Raw genomic sequence first — 15,309 nt, forward strand, 5'->3', positions numbered from 1 at the left:
GGTCAGTAAACTCGAGAGTTTGGGAGGTGTGTAATGCCTGGAACCAAGTTGGGGCTTTTGATCCGTGTCTGGATCTGTGAGATGGGAACAGCAGTGCTGCCCGCCAGGCCAGTCACAATCGGTGGTGTCAGGGGTGATGGGTGTGAAAACATTTGGAAAACTGAAGTCCTGGAGGACCAGAGAATGTTGCTCAGGACAGAGGCCCCAGGCTGGGAGAAATGGGCCAGGGACTTGGGAGCAGAATGGGTGGAACGTGTCTGGTGGACCAGGCCCTGCACTGCATGGGGGTGTGGATTGTTTGTAGATGGGGAAACCAAGGTGTAGAAGGTCGGTTTGTCCAGGGCTGTGTCAGCTTATGAGACTGGAACCCAGCTCTGGCTTTTTGTCTTCCAACCCTTGAGTTGGCCCTGGCCTGCTGAGAGCCCTGGCCAGGCAGAGCCTCTAGGCAAAGATGCTCTTGATCCAAGTTGCCCAGTGCTCTTTGAAATCAAGGAAGGGGTTGTGTTTGTCTCTGTGGCTTCCACATCCCACATTTGGAAGGCCTCAGTCCAAATAGATGTAACCACAGAAGCAAGGAGATATGCATATTTTTAAAGAGCTTAAACATCATTTGTATTTTAAAAAAATAATTTTGTTGTTATTTATTTATTTATTTATTTATGGTACCCTCAGTGGTTGAGGGGCACTCAACCCCTGAGCCACATCCCCAACCCTAATTTGAATTTTATTTAGAAACAGGGTCTCACTGAGTTGTTTAGTACCTCGCTTTTGCTGAGGCTGACTTTGAATGCAGTCCTCCTGCCTCAGCCTCCCAAGCCACTGGGATTACAGGCATGTGCCATCAGGACCCGCTATTTTATTTTTTTATGTGGTGATGGGATTGAACCCAGGGCTTCATGCATGCTAGGCAAGTGCTTTACCACTGAGCTATCTCCCAAGCTCCTCTTTTTTTTTTTTTTTTAAATGACATCTATACATTCCTGTATTTCATATTGTAAGTTTTAAGATATTCAAAATGATGTTTTGATAATACACATCTGTTTCATTCAATTATTCCTAAGTATTGTTGTTCTGATTAGCACCGTCATATGATTTTGTCTTCTATGGAGTTGCTTTTCACCTGTTTTTTGAACTCATTTTATCAAGGCCCCAAGCCTTGGAAATGTGAAAAAGCTTCATAAAAAGGCATTTTATCTTGGTTTCTAGAGGCATTGGCAACTAGCAGGGTGAGTGTGCCCAGTATCACCCGCGATGGCCCTGGGAGCGAAGCCTTCCAGGCAGAGGACTCTTGCTGGAAGGAGCCTTACAGGCTTCAGCTGTGAAGCCCAGCCCAGGAAAAGCAGAGTAGTGACTTCCCAAGTGACAAACAGGAGGGTGCTTTGGGGGCCAGGGAGCAGTAAGGGCAGAAGTATTTTTCTGTTTTTTCCTTGAGATAAAATTATGGCGAGGGCTACTGGCGGTGAGGGTCGGGTTTCTCTGGCCAGGCTGCCACTGGCTTTGGATTCCTTGGCAGGAACAGTCTGGCGGGATGGTCCCTTTGTAGGATTCCAGCCTCTTGGCTGGGTTGCGCTGCGATTAGCACATCTCAAACCTTTCAAAGTGACTTTAGCTGTTTTCTTTTCTGAAGTCTTCTGCTGCTTTTGGCTGTTAAGGGGTGGGGGCTGGAGCCTAAGATAGAAATATCCTAGACTGACACCCAATTGGGTGTGTCTGTGCCTGAGGGCAAATATTAGCACAGTATTTTTGTAAAGTTTATGCAACTTGAATCATGTCCCTGTAGAGTAAATTTATTCCATCCTGTTTTCCAGTCTGTTCGGAGCCTGGTGGAACTATTCAGAGGGAAGATGAAAAGAGGTTGGTAGCTTAATTTTAGGTAGAAGCTGCTAAATATTGAACATATTTCATAGTCAGTTTTTGAGCTTTACAGATGACTTTATGTCCCCTCCCATTCTTTTTGTCTCCCTGTTTCATGGTTTGATAAACCATTTTAGTTTTTTCCGAAAACAAGGTATTCATTTAGAATTTCCCATGAGAAGTCCATCCGTGGAAGGAAATCTGAGTTTGAACAGTGTGTGCTTGAATGTGGTTTACATGTACAGAAATAGCCCCTTGGCACTTTGGAAACAGAAGTCGCTGTAGAATCCCAGACCTGGAAGCCTGAAGTTCATCAGTCTCGCCCTCTCCTGTGTCAGTCATCCCTCTATAGCCTTCTCAGTGCAGGTCTGGTCCAGTTCCTCTGCTTGATGGCCGCTAGGGACCTCAAGCTCCCTGCCTTTCATATATGTGCCTTGTTCAAAAGCATTGTTCTTCTGTGGAGAAATCTGTTTTTTGAACCCTTGAGGTTGAGAAAAAAAAAATCAGTCTTATGATGGTAGCTAGTCTGCTTGTATTTTCACTCCAGTGCTTAAAGCAACTTTGGAAAGCAGGGGAATCTTCCTTCTTTCATAGAGAAGGAAACTGAGTCTCCGAGATGGGAAGCGATCTCTCAGGTTCATCTCTCAAGCTAATAAGTAGTCAAGCTGGGGTTCCCAGCCAACCCACAACTTCTGATTCTGAATCTAGGAGCCTTCCAGAGCCTACCCTGAACCCTGATTCCTCCCTTAGGTTTCTGAAGAAACTGATCTTATCCTCCCTGAGATTTTGCTGGGATTTCAGTTACTTCTGACACTTGTGCTGAGTCTCTTTCCATAGAGTACCTGAAACGTCCCCTCCAGCCTTTGCACATGCAGTTTGCAGTACCTGGAGTCTTCCTGGCCAGTTTCCTTTTATCTGACAAGATTCCTGCGAACCTGAGTGAATGGTCCTGACCCTCCCCCCAGAGCCAGGCCAGAGCCCTGGGGGTTCCCAGTCCCCTAGGCTGCCTTCTCCCCCCAAGTTGACACTTGGGCACCTCTGCCTTCCCTACCCCCACCTCACTTCCTGGCCTGGCCTGGCCGGGAGCCAGGAGTGAATTGAGTGAGTAAATGGCCCGGAACTCCTTTGCCAAAGTAATAACAAAGGAGGCTAAAAGTAATTATAAACAAGATCTGCTGGTCTGTGAGATTGCATCTGAGTCCCTAGTTTAGCTGGTTGCACAGAGGCTGTTGGGGGGCCTCTTGTGCAATGGCAAAGTCCTGGAAGTCATTCTCAGCAGCCCGACACCACTGAAACACTCCACAAGCCATTTTGCCCAGGAGGCAGGTTTGCTGGCCCTCAGGCTTCTGGGTTCATGGAGGGGCACTGGTGGGAATATTTGCAGTCCCTGTTCAGTGACTGCATGGACGAGACCCCACTCTGCCCTTCTCCTTTCTCCAAAGCCACACCACGCAGGCCACCACAGCCCACCCTGTGTGATCCTAGAAGCCACCCTGGGAGAGTTGAGTCCTGTGGGCTGATGGGGTGTGCACCTCAGCGGCACCCTATCTCTTCCATGAACACTGAAAAAGTAACTTCTGAAACTCTCACTTAAAGAAACCTCATGAAAATGCTGTCTAAGTCAGGAGGGGTCACCTCCAGGGGGAATAGGACGCGAGGGGGCTTCTGCCAGGTCTCCTGAGAGCAGTACACTGAGGATTTGTGCTTTTCCTCTATGGGAAACTTCAAGAAAAAATATAGATATTTTAAAAAAGAATCCAGTGACTGCATGTAGAGTTCTCAGCGTGAGCGTGTGCTCCTGGCCGGGAGCAAACCTCGCTGAGGTAGCGCCCATCCCAGAGCTGAGCCCTGGGCTCCGCAGCAAGGAGCTTGATTTCTCTTTATAGCAACCGGGCCTCTTCCCAAAACTGCCCGAAGCTCCCACAGCATTCTCATTCTCATCTTGCCCTTCAGAGAGCTTAAAGCTACTTCTTGTTATCCTCCCAGTATCAGGTATGGCTTTTTATTTTGTTAGTTTTGCAAGTGTCAGTGCTGTCCAACCTATAAATAAAGCCTATAAATAAATCCACACTCCATAATAAGAAAACTATTTGACATTTTGAAGTTGTATGAGAACAAGGGTGCTAATTATGGGTCTCGGTTAGAATACAACTGATCCTACAAATTACTCCACCACTGCTTCCCAGGGGCGTCCCTCAGAGATCCATTCCCTGAACCAAGCATAGGACCCACAGAACAGGTGATGTGCTCCCAGGAGGGTGCTTCTGAGTGCAAGGATTAATCACTGCAGGATAGTTGGAGTATTGACCTGTGTTGTTGAAGTGACTTGTGTTTTATACCATGGTGGTAGAAAATAATATGAAGTCTTGAGTGTCATGTTCGTAAATGCACTTTCACTTAACATGATTTATAAGTACTTTTACAAATGCAGGCCCAAATTTTTAAGAAGTTTTGCACACCAGTAGTTGAATTGGGAGTAGTTACTATCATACTCATCAGCAGGTTTTAAGTTTTAAAAATATTTTTTTTATTTTACTTCATCTTCTTTTACTTTTTGCAGTACTGGCGATTGAACTCAGGACCTTGCGCGTGCCAGGCAAGTGCTCTTCCAATGAGTTACATACCCAGCCCTTCAAAATGTCATTTTAAAATAAATGTTTGGGTTTATAGGTTCATGATAAATTAGTATACTGGCTTTAACATTAAAATAGCAATATGAACTGGGCACAGTGTACACGTGTAATCCTCAGCAACTTAGGATGCTGTGGCAGTAGGACCACAAGTTCAAGTCCAGTCTTAATAGTATTATCGTGTGCCCCGCAAAAAATAAATAAATAAAAAGGACTGGGATGTAGCCCAGCTGTTCAGTGCTCTGGGTACAATTTCCAGTACTGTAAAAATAAGTAAAAAATAAAAATATTGAAAATGCCTTGCTTAATGAAAAGTTTTTTTTTTAATTTACTATGTATTTAGTAGAGATTGTTTATATTAAAAGCTAACTTTTGAAATATATATATATATATATATATATATATATATATATATATATATATATAGTTATACAGTGTTGTACTACTTAGGAAATTTTAAAAGCCACGAAAATGGAAGAAAGAAACAGAAGGTAATGTTATCAATTTAGAAAATTTGAGTCACAAGGAAAGATATTAAATACCATGTAGCAGTTGTAGGATGATTTTGTTATCAGCTGCATATAATTTAAAATTAGTAAAGTGAATGTACTTGGAAGTATTTTCTAAGTTGTATGGACATTTCACAAATGCAAACTAAAATCACTTGATTTTTAATTAGTTGGGCTGAATTTTATTAAGAACATTTGCAAAGCCTAATTAATCACCAAATGCATTCATCTCTTTCTTTCTTAGCTATTTTTTAAGACAATTCGAGTTGGGTCTTTCACCTCTTTCTGAAAAAGGAGGTGCTTTATGCGGTACTGTGGTCATTTTGTCATATTGGGTATGATGAAATGTCCAGAATTGGTGTCTGTGAGTAATGCCAACTATTCTTGAGTGAACAAGACAGACATCTGGTTATGTAAGAGCAAGTGACAGAGCCCTTGTTGAACTAGCTTTCTTCTCTATTTTGACAGCAGTGCTAATCCTAGCACTGACATATAGACTGGGAAATCTGTTACTTCATCAATAACGATTTAGGGAGCACTTCTCCCACACTGAGTGATAGACAGCTGCTAAGCTATGGAAATTTTGTAGTTTCTAAAATATAAACAGGAAAACTGACATTAGGGCACCAACCCATCCACCACCCTGGCTATGTGCACAGACGATCGAAACCAAAGGAAGCCTGGAGATGGTCTGGTTGAGGGTTTTACGGCCTGTGGTGCTCAGACAGCCTTCACGGTTGTCTTGCGGTGAGGGGTGAGAGGGGCTCTGCTTCTTAAAAATGCATCTTCCCTATGACAGGTAAAATACAGCACGATTCCAGTTTGCATCCTGGATCAGAAGAATAAAAGGGCATCACCCCAAACAATTTGCAGAATTTTAATGTGGACTTCATATTAAAGTATTGAATCAATTTTTATTTTGTATCTTCAGTGTGATAATTGTACTATGGTTATGAAATGTCTTCGTTCTTGGGAGATATATGCTAAAATATTTGAAGTAAAGGGTTATTACATCCATAGAAAGTGGTTCTGAGAAAAGTGTGGGCCATGTGTGCTCATATCGGTAATGCAAAGGTAAAACGGTAACAGGTGGATTCAGGTTAAGAGAGGCATATGAGGTGTTTTCTTGCAATCCTTCTGTAAGTTCAAAAGTTTCTATTTTGAAAGTGCAGCTTCCTGGGCCCTTACTGAACCAAAATCCCTGTGAGCTGTGCCCAAGAATCTATCTTTTAACCAGCTCCATTTTTAAAAACAATTAATAAATATATATTTTTACAGTTTGATATCTCTCTCTCTCTCTCTCTCTCTCTCTCTCTGGTACCAGGGATTGAACTCGGGGCCACTCAACCACTGAGCCATATCTCCAACCCTGTTTTGTATATTATTTAGAGACAGGGTCTCACTGAGTTGCTGAGGCTGGCTTTGAACTCAAGACCCTTCTGCCTCAGCCTCCCGAGCCTCTGGGATTACAGGTGTGCACCACCATGCCCGGCTTGATCTCCTCTTAATTGTGCTAATAAATGATAAATTTCTGCTCAAAAGTTTGTAAGTTTTATCCTTACAAGGGAATACCCACTTCTTTCCGAGGAGCTTAAGGGATACTGAGGCCTGGCCTGGCCTGGACCTTGAAGGTGCCCTGCGGCAGGTGGAGACTGATTGGAGAGTGTGCTTTATGTTTTCCTGTTTAAGCAACAGAAAGTCATGAAAGTGGCCAGTGATGGTCAGGGCCCTGGTTGGCCCCTGGAGACTTGGATAAAGCGAAATGCAGCCCAGCCTCTGTGTTTACAGTGAGAAAGCAGTCCTGGCACTAACTTCGCATTCAGTAAAAAACTTATCTACAGTCATTAAATGCTGGTATTTGGTGAGACTTGCACTTGGCTTGATGAGTCATTGTCTCACATGGCTGATGGCACATGTTCTTTTCCATGCTGGAAATGTCCCTCTCCAGCAGATCAGTCATCTGTTGAGGTTCATAAATAGCAAAAACATAAACGAAGGAGTAAGAAAGAGCTTTCCTGAGTTCACTAGGGAGGTTGAGTTAGAGAGGGAACTGGGCTACAGAGAAGGCCTTGGATACCGACCTGGAGAGGATTCCTGGAATAAGTTGAAATGCCAGCGATAAAAGAGCAGAGCCATTGGCTTGAAGAAGTCCTGGGCTGGAGGGGAAGTGTCTTCTTCTGGTGGCCACTAGGTGGTAGCATTGGCCTAGGTCAGCTTGAAGACTTGCTCAGGTTGGTTCCTGGAGCAAGCCACCCAGGATTCTCACAAATTAGGTGTTTATGAGTCAAGACTACTTTCTTCTTTATTTTTTAAACTGAAACTTACATTCTTGAGTTAGAGACCTAAGCATATTTTTAAAAACAAGGGTGGGGGATAATTTGCATTTCCTTTTAAAATGATTCAAATAGAGTTGGATTGGCTGTCTCACTGGTGTGAGCTGCTGGTCCTTCTTTCAGTCTGTGGTTCATTGACTTTTGAAAGAACGGAGTTCTGCAGATCAGCATGGAGACAGACCCTTAAGAAACAAAGCAGCGCCATAACCTCTCCTCCAAGGCTGAGGGCAGCCGGAGAGGGGCAGTAGTGGGAGCCAGGTTATCCAACCCTCCCACCAGGGCCCTGGAGTCCCTCATGCCCGGGGTGTGGCGATTTGTGCCAAGGTACCCTTGCATCTGGTTCCTTTGAGTTTGTAGAGACAGCTCAAGGGTATATCACACATCTAAAAATGCTGCCTTTAGCTCTAGTAAGCACTTTATTTAAAGGAATAAAAATTTAAGGAATGAAACATTTATACTTCTGTAAGGTATTCGACATCAAGATAGCCCTACAAAATCTGGGATCTGTAGTCAGTACCTGGTAGCATCAGAAGCTTAATATAAATAAAATGTCTTTTATTGAGTACCCAGTATGTGTTCCACATTGGGCAGGTGCTTTACATAAGCTATATCTGACTTCAGGTATTTAGTGAGCCCCTGCTGTGTGCACAGTGAGATGTTGCCTCTTCCTATTGTGTTTTCACTGAAAACTGTGTTCACAGAACAACCTTTACTGGCTAGTGTGTAAAGCATTCTAACTAAAACTTAACTGTTTGATTTTTTTTTTTTTAATTATGCAAAGAATAGGCTTGGCGTCCATGTTCTAAGTGGCTTCAGCTGTGGCTGTGATCATTTGTGGTCACAGAGGCCAGTGTGTTCCTGTTTGAGTTGTGGCTGTGTTGAGAATTAAGAGGCTTATAAAGGAAGCCATAGAAACCCTGAGTTCCCCAATTGCTGTGGTACAGGAAACAGGACAATTAGTCAGCATCCATTGTCCCCATTAGAGTGTTTAAGATACACTTTCAAGACAATCTGAAAACATCACGTGGCTCGATTATGTGGTCGTTCAACATCAGGCACACTCTTGTCAAGTTCCCTTTAGGAACAATTGTAGGAAGAACATTTTTGCAACTTTCATAAAATACCTTTCTATGACTTGGTCCTTAGATTCCAAGCCCATGTGACAGTCAGAAGTGGATACAGGGAGGGAAAACCCTGTCTCCTCTGGTTACTGGTCTCCTTTATTTGGTCCACTGGCTGAGTGGCCATGCTGGGAGCCATCCTTAGCCATGGTTAAATTCACAGGTGCCACAGGTCGGGGTCGGACCCGATGCTGGCATCACTGTGAGGAGCAGTTTGCAAGTCCATGCCCACGTGACTTTCATTGCAAGCTCCTGTTTGAAGTCACTGTAGGTTTCTTGTCCAGGCCACTGTGTGATCAGCTCTGCTTAAGGTGCTGCTCTGCAGAACTGCCCCCCAGCTTCTTCACACGCCCCACAGTGAGTGGCCTAGGCCATCCAGCCTCTGTTCCCACCCCAGCCGTCCAGACACTGTCCCTCCACTGCCTGGCCCTTTGTTGGAGGGCCTCCCAAAGGGAATGCCATTGTGTGCCATACCCCAGCGTGCTGAATCACCCTGGGGCGGGGCCAGGACAGGAGTCATTTTTGAAAGCTCCCCAGGTGATGCTGATGTACACCTCCCACCAAAACCACACTTGGAATGATTCTATTGTATCTTTTATTTTATTTTGTTTATTATTGTAACCCGCCTGAGATTCTTAGACAAGAGCCAAGCAACAAAACTGACATTTTAAATTCAATGTGGGTTAAAGCATTATGGAACACATTTGTTGTCTTTTGGTAACTTTTTGTATTACTCAGAACATGCATCCCTGCTTCTGATGACATTTTCAATGAAAAGGGCAAGGTGGAGGTGTTGGGGTGGGTGGAATTTTATAAGTGATTGAATATGTTTCTCTGCACTGCAGGTCCCAGGAATTATTTTTTTATTAATATTTGAGATTTCCTGTCACTGTCTACAGAAGAATGTTGGTTTACCTGGAGCTTCTCAAATACGTTGATAAGAGACCTTGTCTTCCTGCATGTACCTTCTACACAGTTGTCACGTTCTTTGAATTTTCTCTTTCTGCACCAGGCTGTATCTGTAGGTCTCTGAAGCCTCATTCTCAGGCCCGCACTCTGCTTTGTCCTCATCCCTTCCAGAGCCGAGTTAGTTTAACAACCTTTGCTAGTTTCCCAAACCTCAGTCTCTGCCCTGACATTTAGTGCTGATTTTCCATTTATCTTGGACTTGCTTCTTTTAGGGCAAACGGTGGATGCGTATCTTGGGCATCACCTGGGAGACTGAGGACTGCTGGCACCCGAGTCTGCATTTTCATCAGTTCCCAAGGACCTCTGTGTGCACGTGGCATTGGGACGCACTGGTCCGCGGGGCGTCTCCCCTCCACCCTCTCTCTCATCCCATCCTGTCTCCTGCTCCCTCCCATCCACGTTTGTCTCTCAGCTGTACTGCTCTTGTTCCAGACTGGAAATCGTGGCTTTGTGTTCTGTTTGATTCTTCATTTCATTTTCTATCCATTCAGATACTGACTGACTGCCTCCCAGAGCTAAGTGTTATACAGTCAGCAAACCCAGACCTGATTCCTGCCTTTGTGGAGCTCAGTGCCTAATGGGAGAAGCAACTGTTAAATACTCACTGAATAGTAAGTGTGAAATTCGAATGAGAACTGAAGAGAAAGCAAGTCGTGCAGACAGGACTTGCATCTCAAACAAGGGGCAGCACATGCAAAGGCCCAGCTCAGTAGAGGAGGTTTATAGGGGATTAAGAAAGGATTTCCTTGCCCTTAAGACCCTCATCTGTGTTTGCTGTTCCCCCTAATCCTGACAGATCTACATCTTCTCTGTTCCTGGGATTCAGGGCATGCCCCTCTGCACTGGGCTGCTGTTGTTTTTAAAAATTTATTATTAAATATAATGTTGTACTAGTGTTTCCTCACTATATTAAAATACCCAACACAGTCTACAAATGAAAAGAAAAGGTTTATTTAACTCAGCTTTGGAGGTTCAGGGGCATGGCGGTAACACTGACTCAGTTGTTTGCTGCATCACAGCCTTGGGGTGGCAGTGGCGGGACTCTGTGGGGGAGCGAGGGTTGCATCTCAAACCAGAAGCAGAGGGAGGGGACCGACAGCATCAGGCCTGTTCCTTTAATAACAGCCCTCTTGCGAAGGCTACCAAAGGGGTCTCATAAGAAAGACCTCACACTCCCAGTGATCTAGGGACCTCCGGCCAGACCCCACCTTCCAAGGTTCCACTGACTCCCAGCAGCGCCACCTGGGGGCCAACCCCTCAATCGCAGTGGAGCCCCGGGGCACACACACTGTATTCAAAGCATAGCAAACTTACATGCAGAAAAATGTCCGAATCACGAATGTGATGGATTTTCAGAGTGAGAACAGGAGCATGTTAGCATGCGCACCCAGACAGGCCGTGGAAAGCACCAGAAGGCTCCTTGGGAGCACTTTGGCACTCTGAGCAGAGGGACTGCCACTCTGCCTTTGATCCGCCTTGGTTGGTTTTGCCTGTTTAACTTTATGTAAGTGTAGTGACACCGTGACCTGCTGCAGCCATCTTCTGTTATCCAAGGTAACATTAGAGAAATTCTTTTCTCATCGTCGATGGCAGGGGTAGTTCATGTCTGTCGCTCGCTTTGTGGTAGTACCCGGTATGACCACCAGACCGCAGTTGGTGGGTTCTGTGGTGGATGGCCGTTTAGGTCTTTTTCAGTGGGGGAGAGGCATTTTTTCAGTGTGGGACTGCTATGGAGATTCTCGCTTGTATCTTTTTGTGAATAAATGTACATTTTTCTGTTGGGAACGGACCAGGTCTGGGATTGTCTTGCCACAGAATGTGGATATGTCCGGCGTGGTAGATATTGCTTAGCAGTTTCTTGAAGCAGTTGCTCTGATTTATGTTCCCCTCAGCAGTGCGTGAGCGACACCCCACCCCCACCCCTCCACGCCTCCTAGGAGGTCATGTGGCCTGCAGGCTCTGGGCAGGTGTGTGGATCTATGGCTTTGTGGTTTCATTTTGCATTTCTTTCACAAATCATGTGGTTGAAAACCTGATTATGTTTTCTTCCCATTTTCTAGTGTTTTTTTTTTTTTCCTTACTGAGTTGTAGAACACTTCATGCAGTCTTTATAAATCTGTATGTTGCAATTATCTTCTCCTCTGGGTTGTCTTTTTGCTCTTCTAAGTGTGGCCTTTTAATAAGCAGAAGTCTTTCATTTTTAATGCGATCCAATTTATCAGTCAACCTGTTCATGTTTTAAATCATATTTAGGGCACACTTGCTTCTGTAAAACCTGAGGGTAGACTACACAAAAACGTAAGACAGCAAAACCTAAATAAGAAATCTAAAGCCTGGGAAGCTAGAAGAAATTAGAAGAAGAAATAGACCTGTGAGATAATAAGACAGACAAATAAGCCATGTAATTCTACAAGCAGGTTATAATTGAGCAGTCCATTTTGCTTGATCAATGCAAGTGGAAACCTGGTTTGTGTACACTTTTCTTTACCTGTGAGTTTCTCAGATAAGATTGTATCAAAAAAAAAAAAAAAAAGAAGAAGAAGAAGAAGTTTGAAAACCACCAAAGAGAATAGAAACATTACCTGTGAAATGATACCTCAACAATGTGGACGTCAGCATAGACCAAAGTGTACACTTCTGAGGCGAGCTTCAGAAAATCACATTTGTCTTCCTCTCAGAAAGACTTGAGAGAGAGTTGAACAATAAAATTCTCCAAGTCAGCATAAAGAAAAAAGAGGAAGAAAAAAAAAAAAATAAGCCAACAGTTGTGAAGGGGCTGGGAAGGCTAAGATGTTCACAGGTAGCTGGTAATTTGCACATGAACTCACTGACGGTGTGTTTCACCTTGCAGGTTACTCAACGATAGTTATGACCTCCCGGTTACGCGCGTTGGGTGGAAGAATTAATAACATACGCACCTCCGAGTTACCCAAAGAGAAAGCTCGATCGGAAGTCGTCTGCAGCATACGCTTTTTAGATGGCTTGGTCCAGACCTTTAAGGTTAACGTAAGTTCTCCACCTTTGCTTTCAATTGCATTAGTGCTCCAAGGAAACAGTTCTCATCTCTCAACTTACAGAATGAAGAAAAAGGTGATTTTAAGATGAAAGTTGAGATGTCAGGTCTGGTCTCTTGAGACTGGACTGGAAATACTCCTGGAGCCGTATCCCATGCCTCGCTGTTGCGCTCTCCTTTGTGACGTGAACCCTAGGGGTCTTGGCTGCTGCTGCTCCTGTGAAGTCCCCGCCGACCTTTTGAAGCAGAGCTGGTTCTGAGCAGTTGTGCCTCCTTGGATCCCACGTCACACTGCATTTTTAAAACATGGTTATAATTATTAGATTATGTGTCACCTACTAAACTGTGGGCTCCTGGAAAACAGGGAGGGTGTCCTGGCTGTCACCGGGCTGGGTACACAGCAGGTGATCCTTAACTGTGTGAATGGGTGGGTCCTAAGATGGGCAGCCTCGTGGCAGGAGTCCTGGAGATCCTGGCTTTTCCCACTTAGCCCTTGGCAGAGCCAGGGTTGGGAACAGCCCTCCAGGCCAGCAGCTGTCAAATGCGGGGACCGTAGCAGCCCCCGCTGGCCATCCACTCTGGCCATTGCCTGTGGTGACCTTCGCCTCTCCCATCTTCTGGCCAGTCCTAAAGGGGTCAACCCCAACCTTGAACCCACCAGAAGGCCTAGTATGTGAGGAGAGGTGTGAAACAGAGACACACAGGAGAACAGTCTGGGGACCCAGAGCCCCTGCAGCTCCCACTCACCCACAAGCTTGCCTCCTGGTGACCCCAGGGGCCGGGACCTTGGTGCAGGGAAGAGGAGAGGAGCCTAACAGCATCATGGGTGCTCTGTCTTCTCCCAGACTGGGAAAGGACCACCACCAGGAGCTGGGCCCTGGGCATGTGCCCAGGAGGGGATGAGACTCAGGTCGTGGGCATTTGGTCTCTTGACCACAGAATGGAGGTGGTCAGTGGAGAACTGATGTCCTCCAGGCGCTAGCTGCTTCCTCAGCTCCCAGACCTCCAGCTCCTCCCTAGGGTCCAGGAGCCATTCTTTTGAGGGTGAGAAATATTTTTGTAGTAAGAAAGGAAAAATCCAGCAGTTGTCTAGCAGTTGTTCAGTTGTCTAGTTAGTTGTCTCCAAAGTCTGATTAGGGGTTCACATAAACACCTGCGACCTGGTTGTTGTTGTTTTGGTGCTGGGGATCCAACCCAGGGCCTCCTGTGGGCTGGGCAAGCCTCTGCCGCCCCCTGGGCAGGGGTCTGTGGTGCTCCTCACGCAGTCTCCTCATATGCTGATGCTTTAGGCCCTTTTGGCAGGGTCTGGCACGTTTCCTCCAGAAAGCAGCTACTTTGGTTCTTATGTAGAGTTTCCCTTTTAATAATACGAAGCCCTGAAAAGGTCACAGGTGTTGTCTGTTTGCTGCAAGGTGACCGTGTAATGTGTGTCTGACTTCCTTGTTAAAATCTGTTTGTGTTGAGGGTATTCCTCTACCATATGGCTTCTTCCTGATCAGACGGTGAATGTTCGCTAGTAGGTTACTCCTTTATCCATTCAGCAAGTGTTTACTGAGCACTAACTATGGGCCAGCCTTTGTTCTGGTTACCGAGAAAATCATAGTGAGCAAAATAGAGTACAATCACTGCCTCTTGAAGTTTACAGCCCAGTGGGAGGAGATGGGTGGGACTGTCAGCTTTTAGACATGATTGGGAAGCTTCACTGGTAAGATGAATGTGATTGTCTGGAGGAAGCACATTCCAGGAAGAAGGAATAACAGTGCAAAGGCCCTGAGGCTCCTGAGGCCCAGGTAGTGAGATGGTAGAACAGTATAGACGCCAGTGTGTCTAGAGTGGAATAAGCAGAGAGTAGCAGGAGATAAGGTCAGAGGGAGAACAGGGGTGAGAATGCAGTGGGGGATTGTGGAGAGCCTCTAAATCCTTCTGGGAGCTCCAGCTTTCACACTGTGTAGCTTTGGATAGAGACTTGACATGATCTGGCTCAAGTGTCACTTGTGAGGCCATGTGGCCAGTAGCCAGGGAAGGAAAGGGCTGAGGGACTGTGGACAGTCTCGGGAGAGATGCTGGTGAGGGGGCAGAGTGAGCTTGTGGAGGTGACTGAGCGGAATCCACGTCTGGAAACACTTTGAAGATGGAGCCAGTAGGATTTGCTGAGAGCCGGGATCTGGGGTGTGAAAGACCCAGCGAGGCCTCAGGTGACGCCAAGGGTTCTGGCAGCACAGAGTTGGAGTTTGTAGAGATGGGAAGGCTGCGGGAAGGGCAGGTTTGGGGATGGAAGTGACCAGTTGTGTTGTGGACATGTGAAGTTTGAGGGGCCAGTTATTTGTCTCCATAGAAACGTGGAGATGAGGATAGATGCACCCGCCAGGCTGGGGTTATGAACGCGGATTTCACCAAGGTGGAGGCAGTGGGTCCAGCCATGAAGCTGGGTGAGACCACCTGAGGAGTGAGAGGGAAGAAGACGGGGCTGAGGCCTGAGGTTTAAAGGGGGTAGAGGTGGCAGCACTCGGGAGGCGGAGGGGGACCGTCTTGGGAGGCAGGAGAGACCACGCAGCAGTGTCTGAGGAACTCGGGTACACATGCATTGTCGGAAGGAAGGAGACCAGCCGTGTGACGAGCGGGCAACGCCGGGGCCGGCCTGGGGCGCTGGCTGTGGGTCTCAGAAGGGGCCCAGAATTGTTCTCCTGCTGCCGCCACCTGGAGCTTGCCGTGGCCTGCTCCAGAGCTGACCTGGTGGAGCCCGAGGGCCTGGCTTCGGATCAGAATATCCCTCCCATTGTGTGGGACCAGGTTTGCTTCCTCTCCTGATCTGTGTGGCCCTGTGGGTCACCCCAGGATCCGGTTGCTTAAGTAACAGAAACCGGTAGCCCTGATCTCGAG

The 15,309-nt window shown here is 46.2% G+C and overlaps 1 protein-coding gene across 2 annotated transcripts in view; it reads left to right on the forward strand.

Annotated features, from left to right (window-relative positions):
- Positions 1 to 15,309, forward strand: part of Ptpn3 (protein tyrosine phosphatase non-receptor type 3) — a 108,230-nt gene that overhangs the window by 17,936 nt on the left and 74,985 nt on the right. For both annotated transcript variants that reach the window (XM_076845699.2, XM_076845700.2), the window contains exon 2: positions 12,268 to 12,422. In XM_076845699.2, coding sequence (XP_076701814.1) covers positions 12,285 to 12,422 — 138 coding nt within the window. In that variant the 5' untranslated portion in view covers positions 12,268 to 12,284. The remainder of the gene's footprint in view (positions 1 to 12,267; positions 12,423 to 15,309) is intronic.

Source organism: Callospermophilus lateralis, chromosome 2 (assembly GCF_048772815.1).
Source record: "Callospermophilus lateralis isolate mCalLat2 chromosome 2, mCalLat2.hap1, whole genome shotgun sequence".
Taxonomy (NCBI): domain Eukaryota; kingdom Metazoa; phylum Chordata; class Mammalia; order Rodentia; family Sciuridae; genus Callospermophilus; species Callospermophilus lateralis.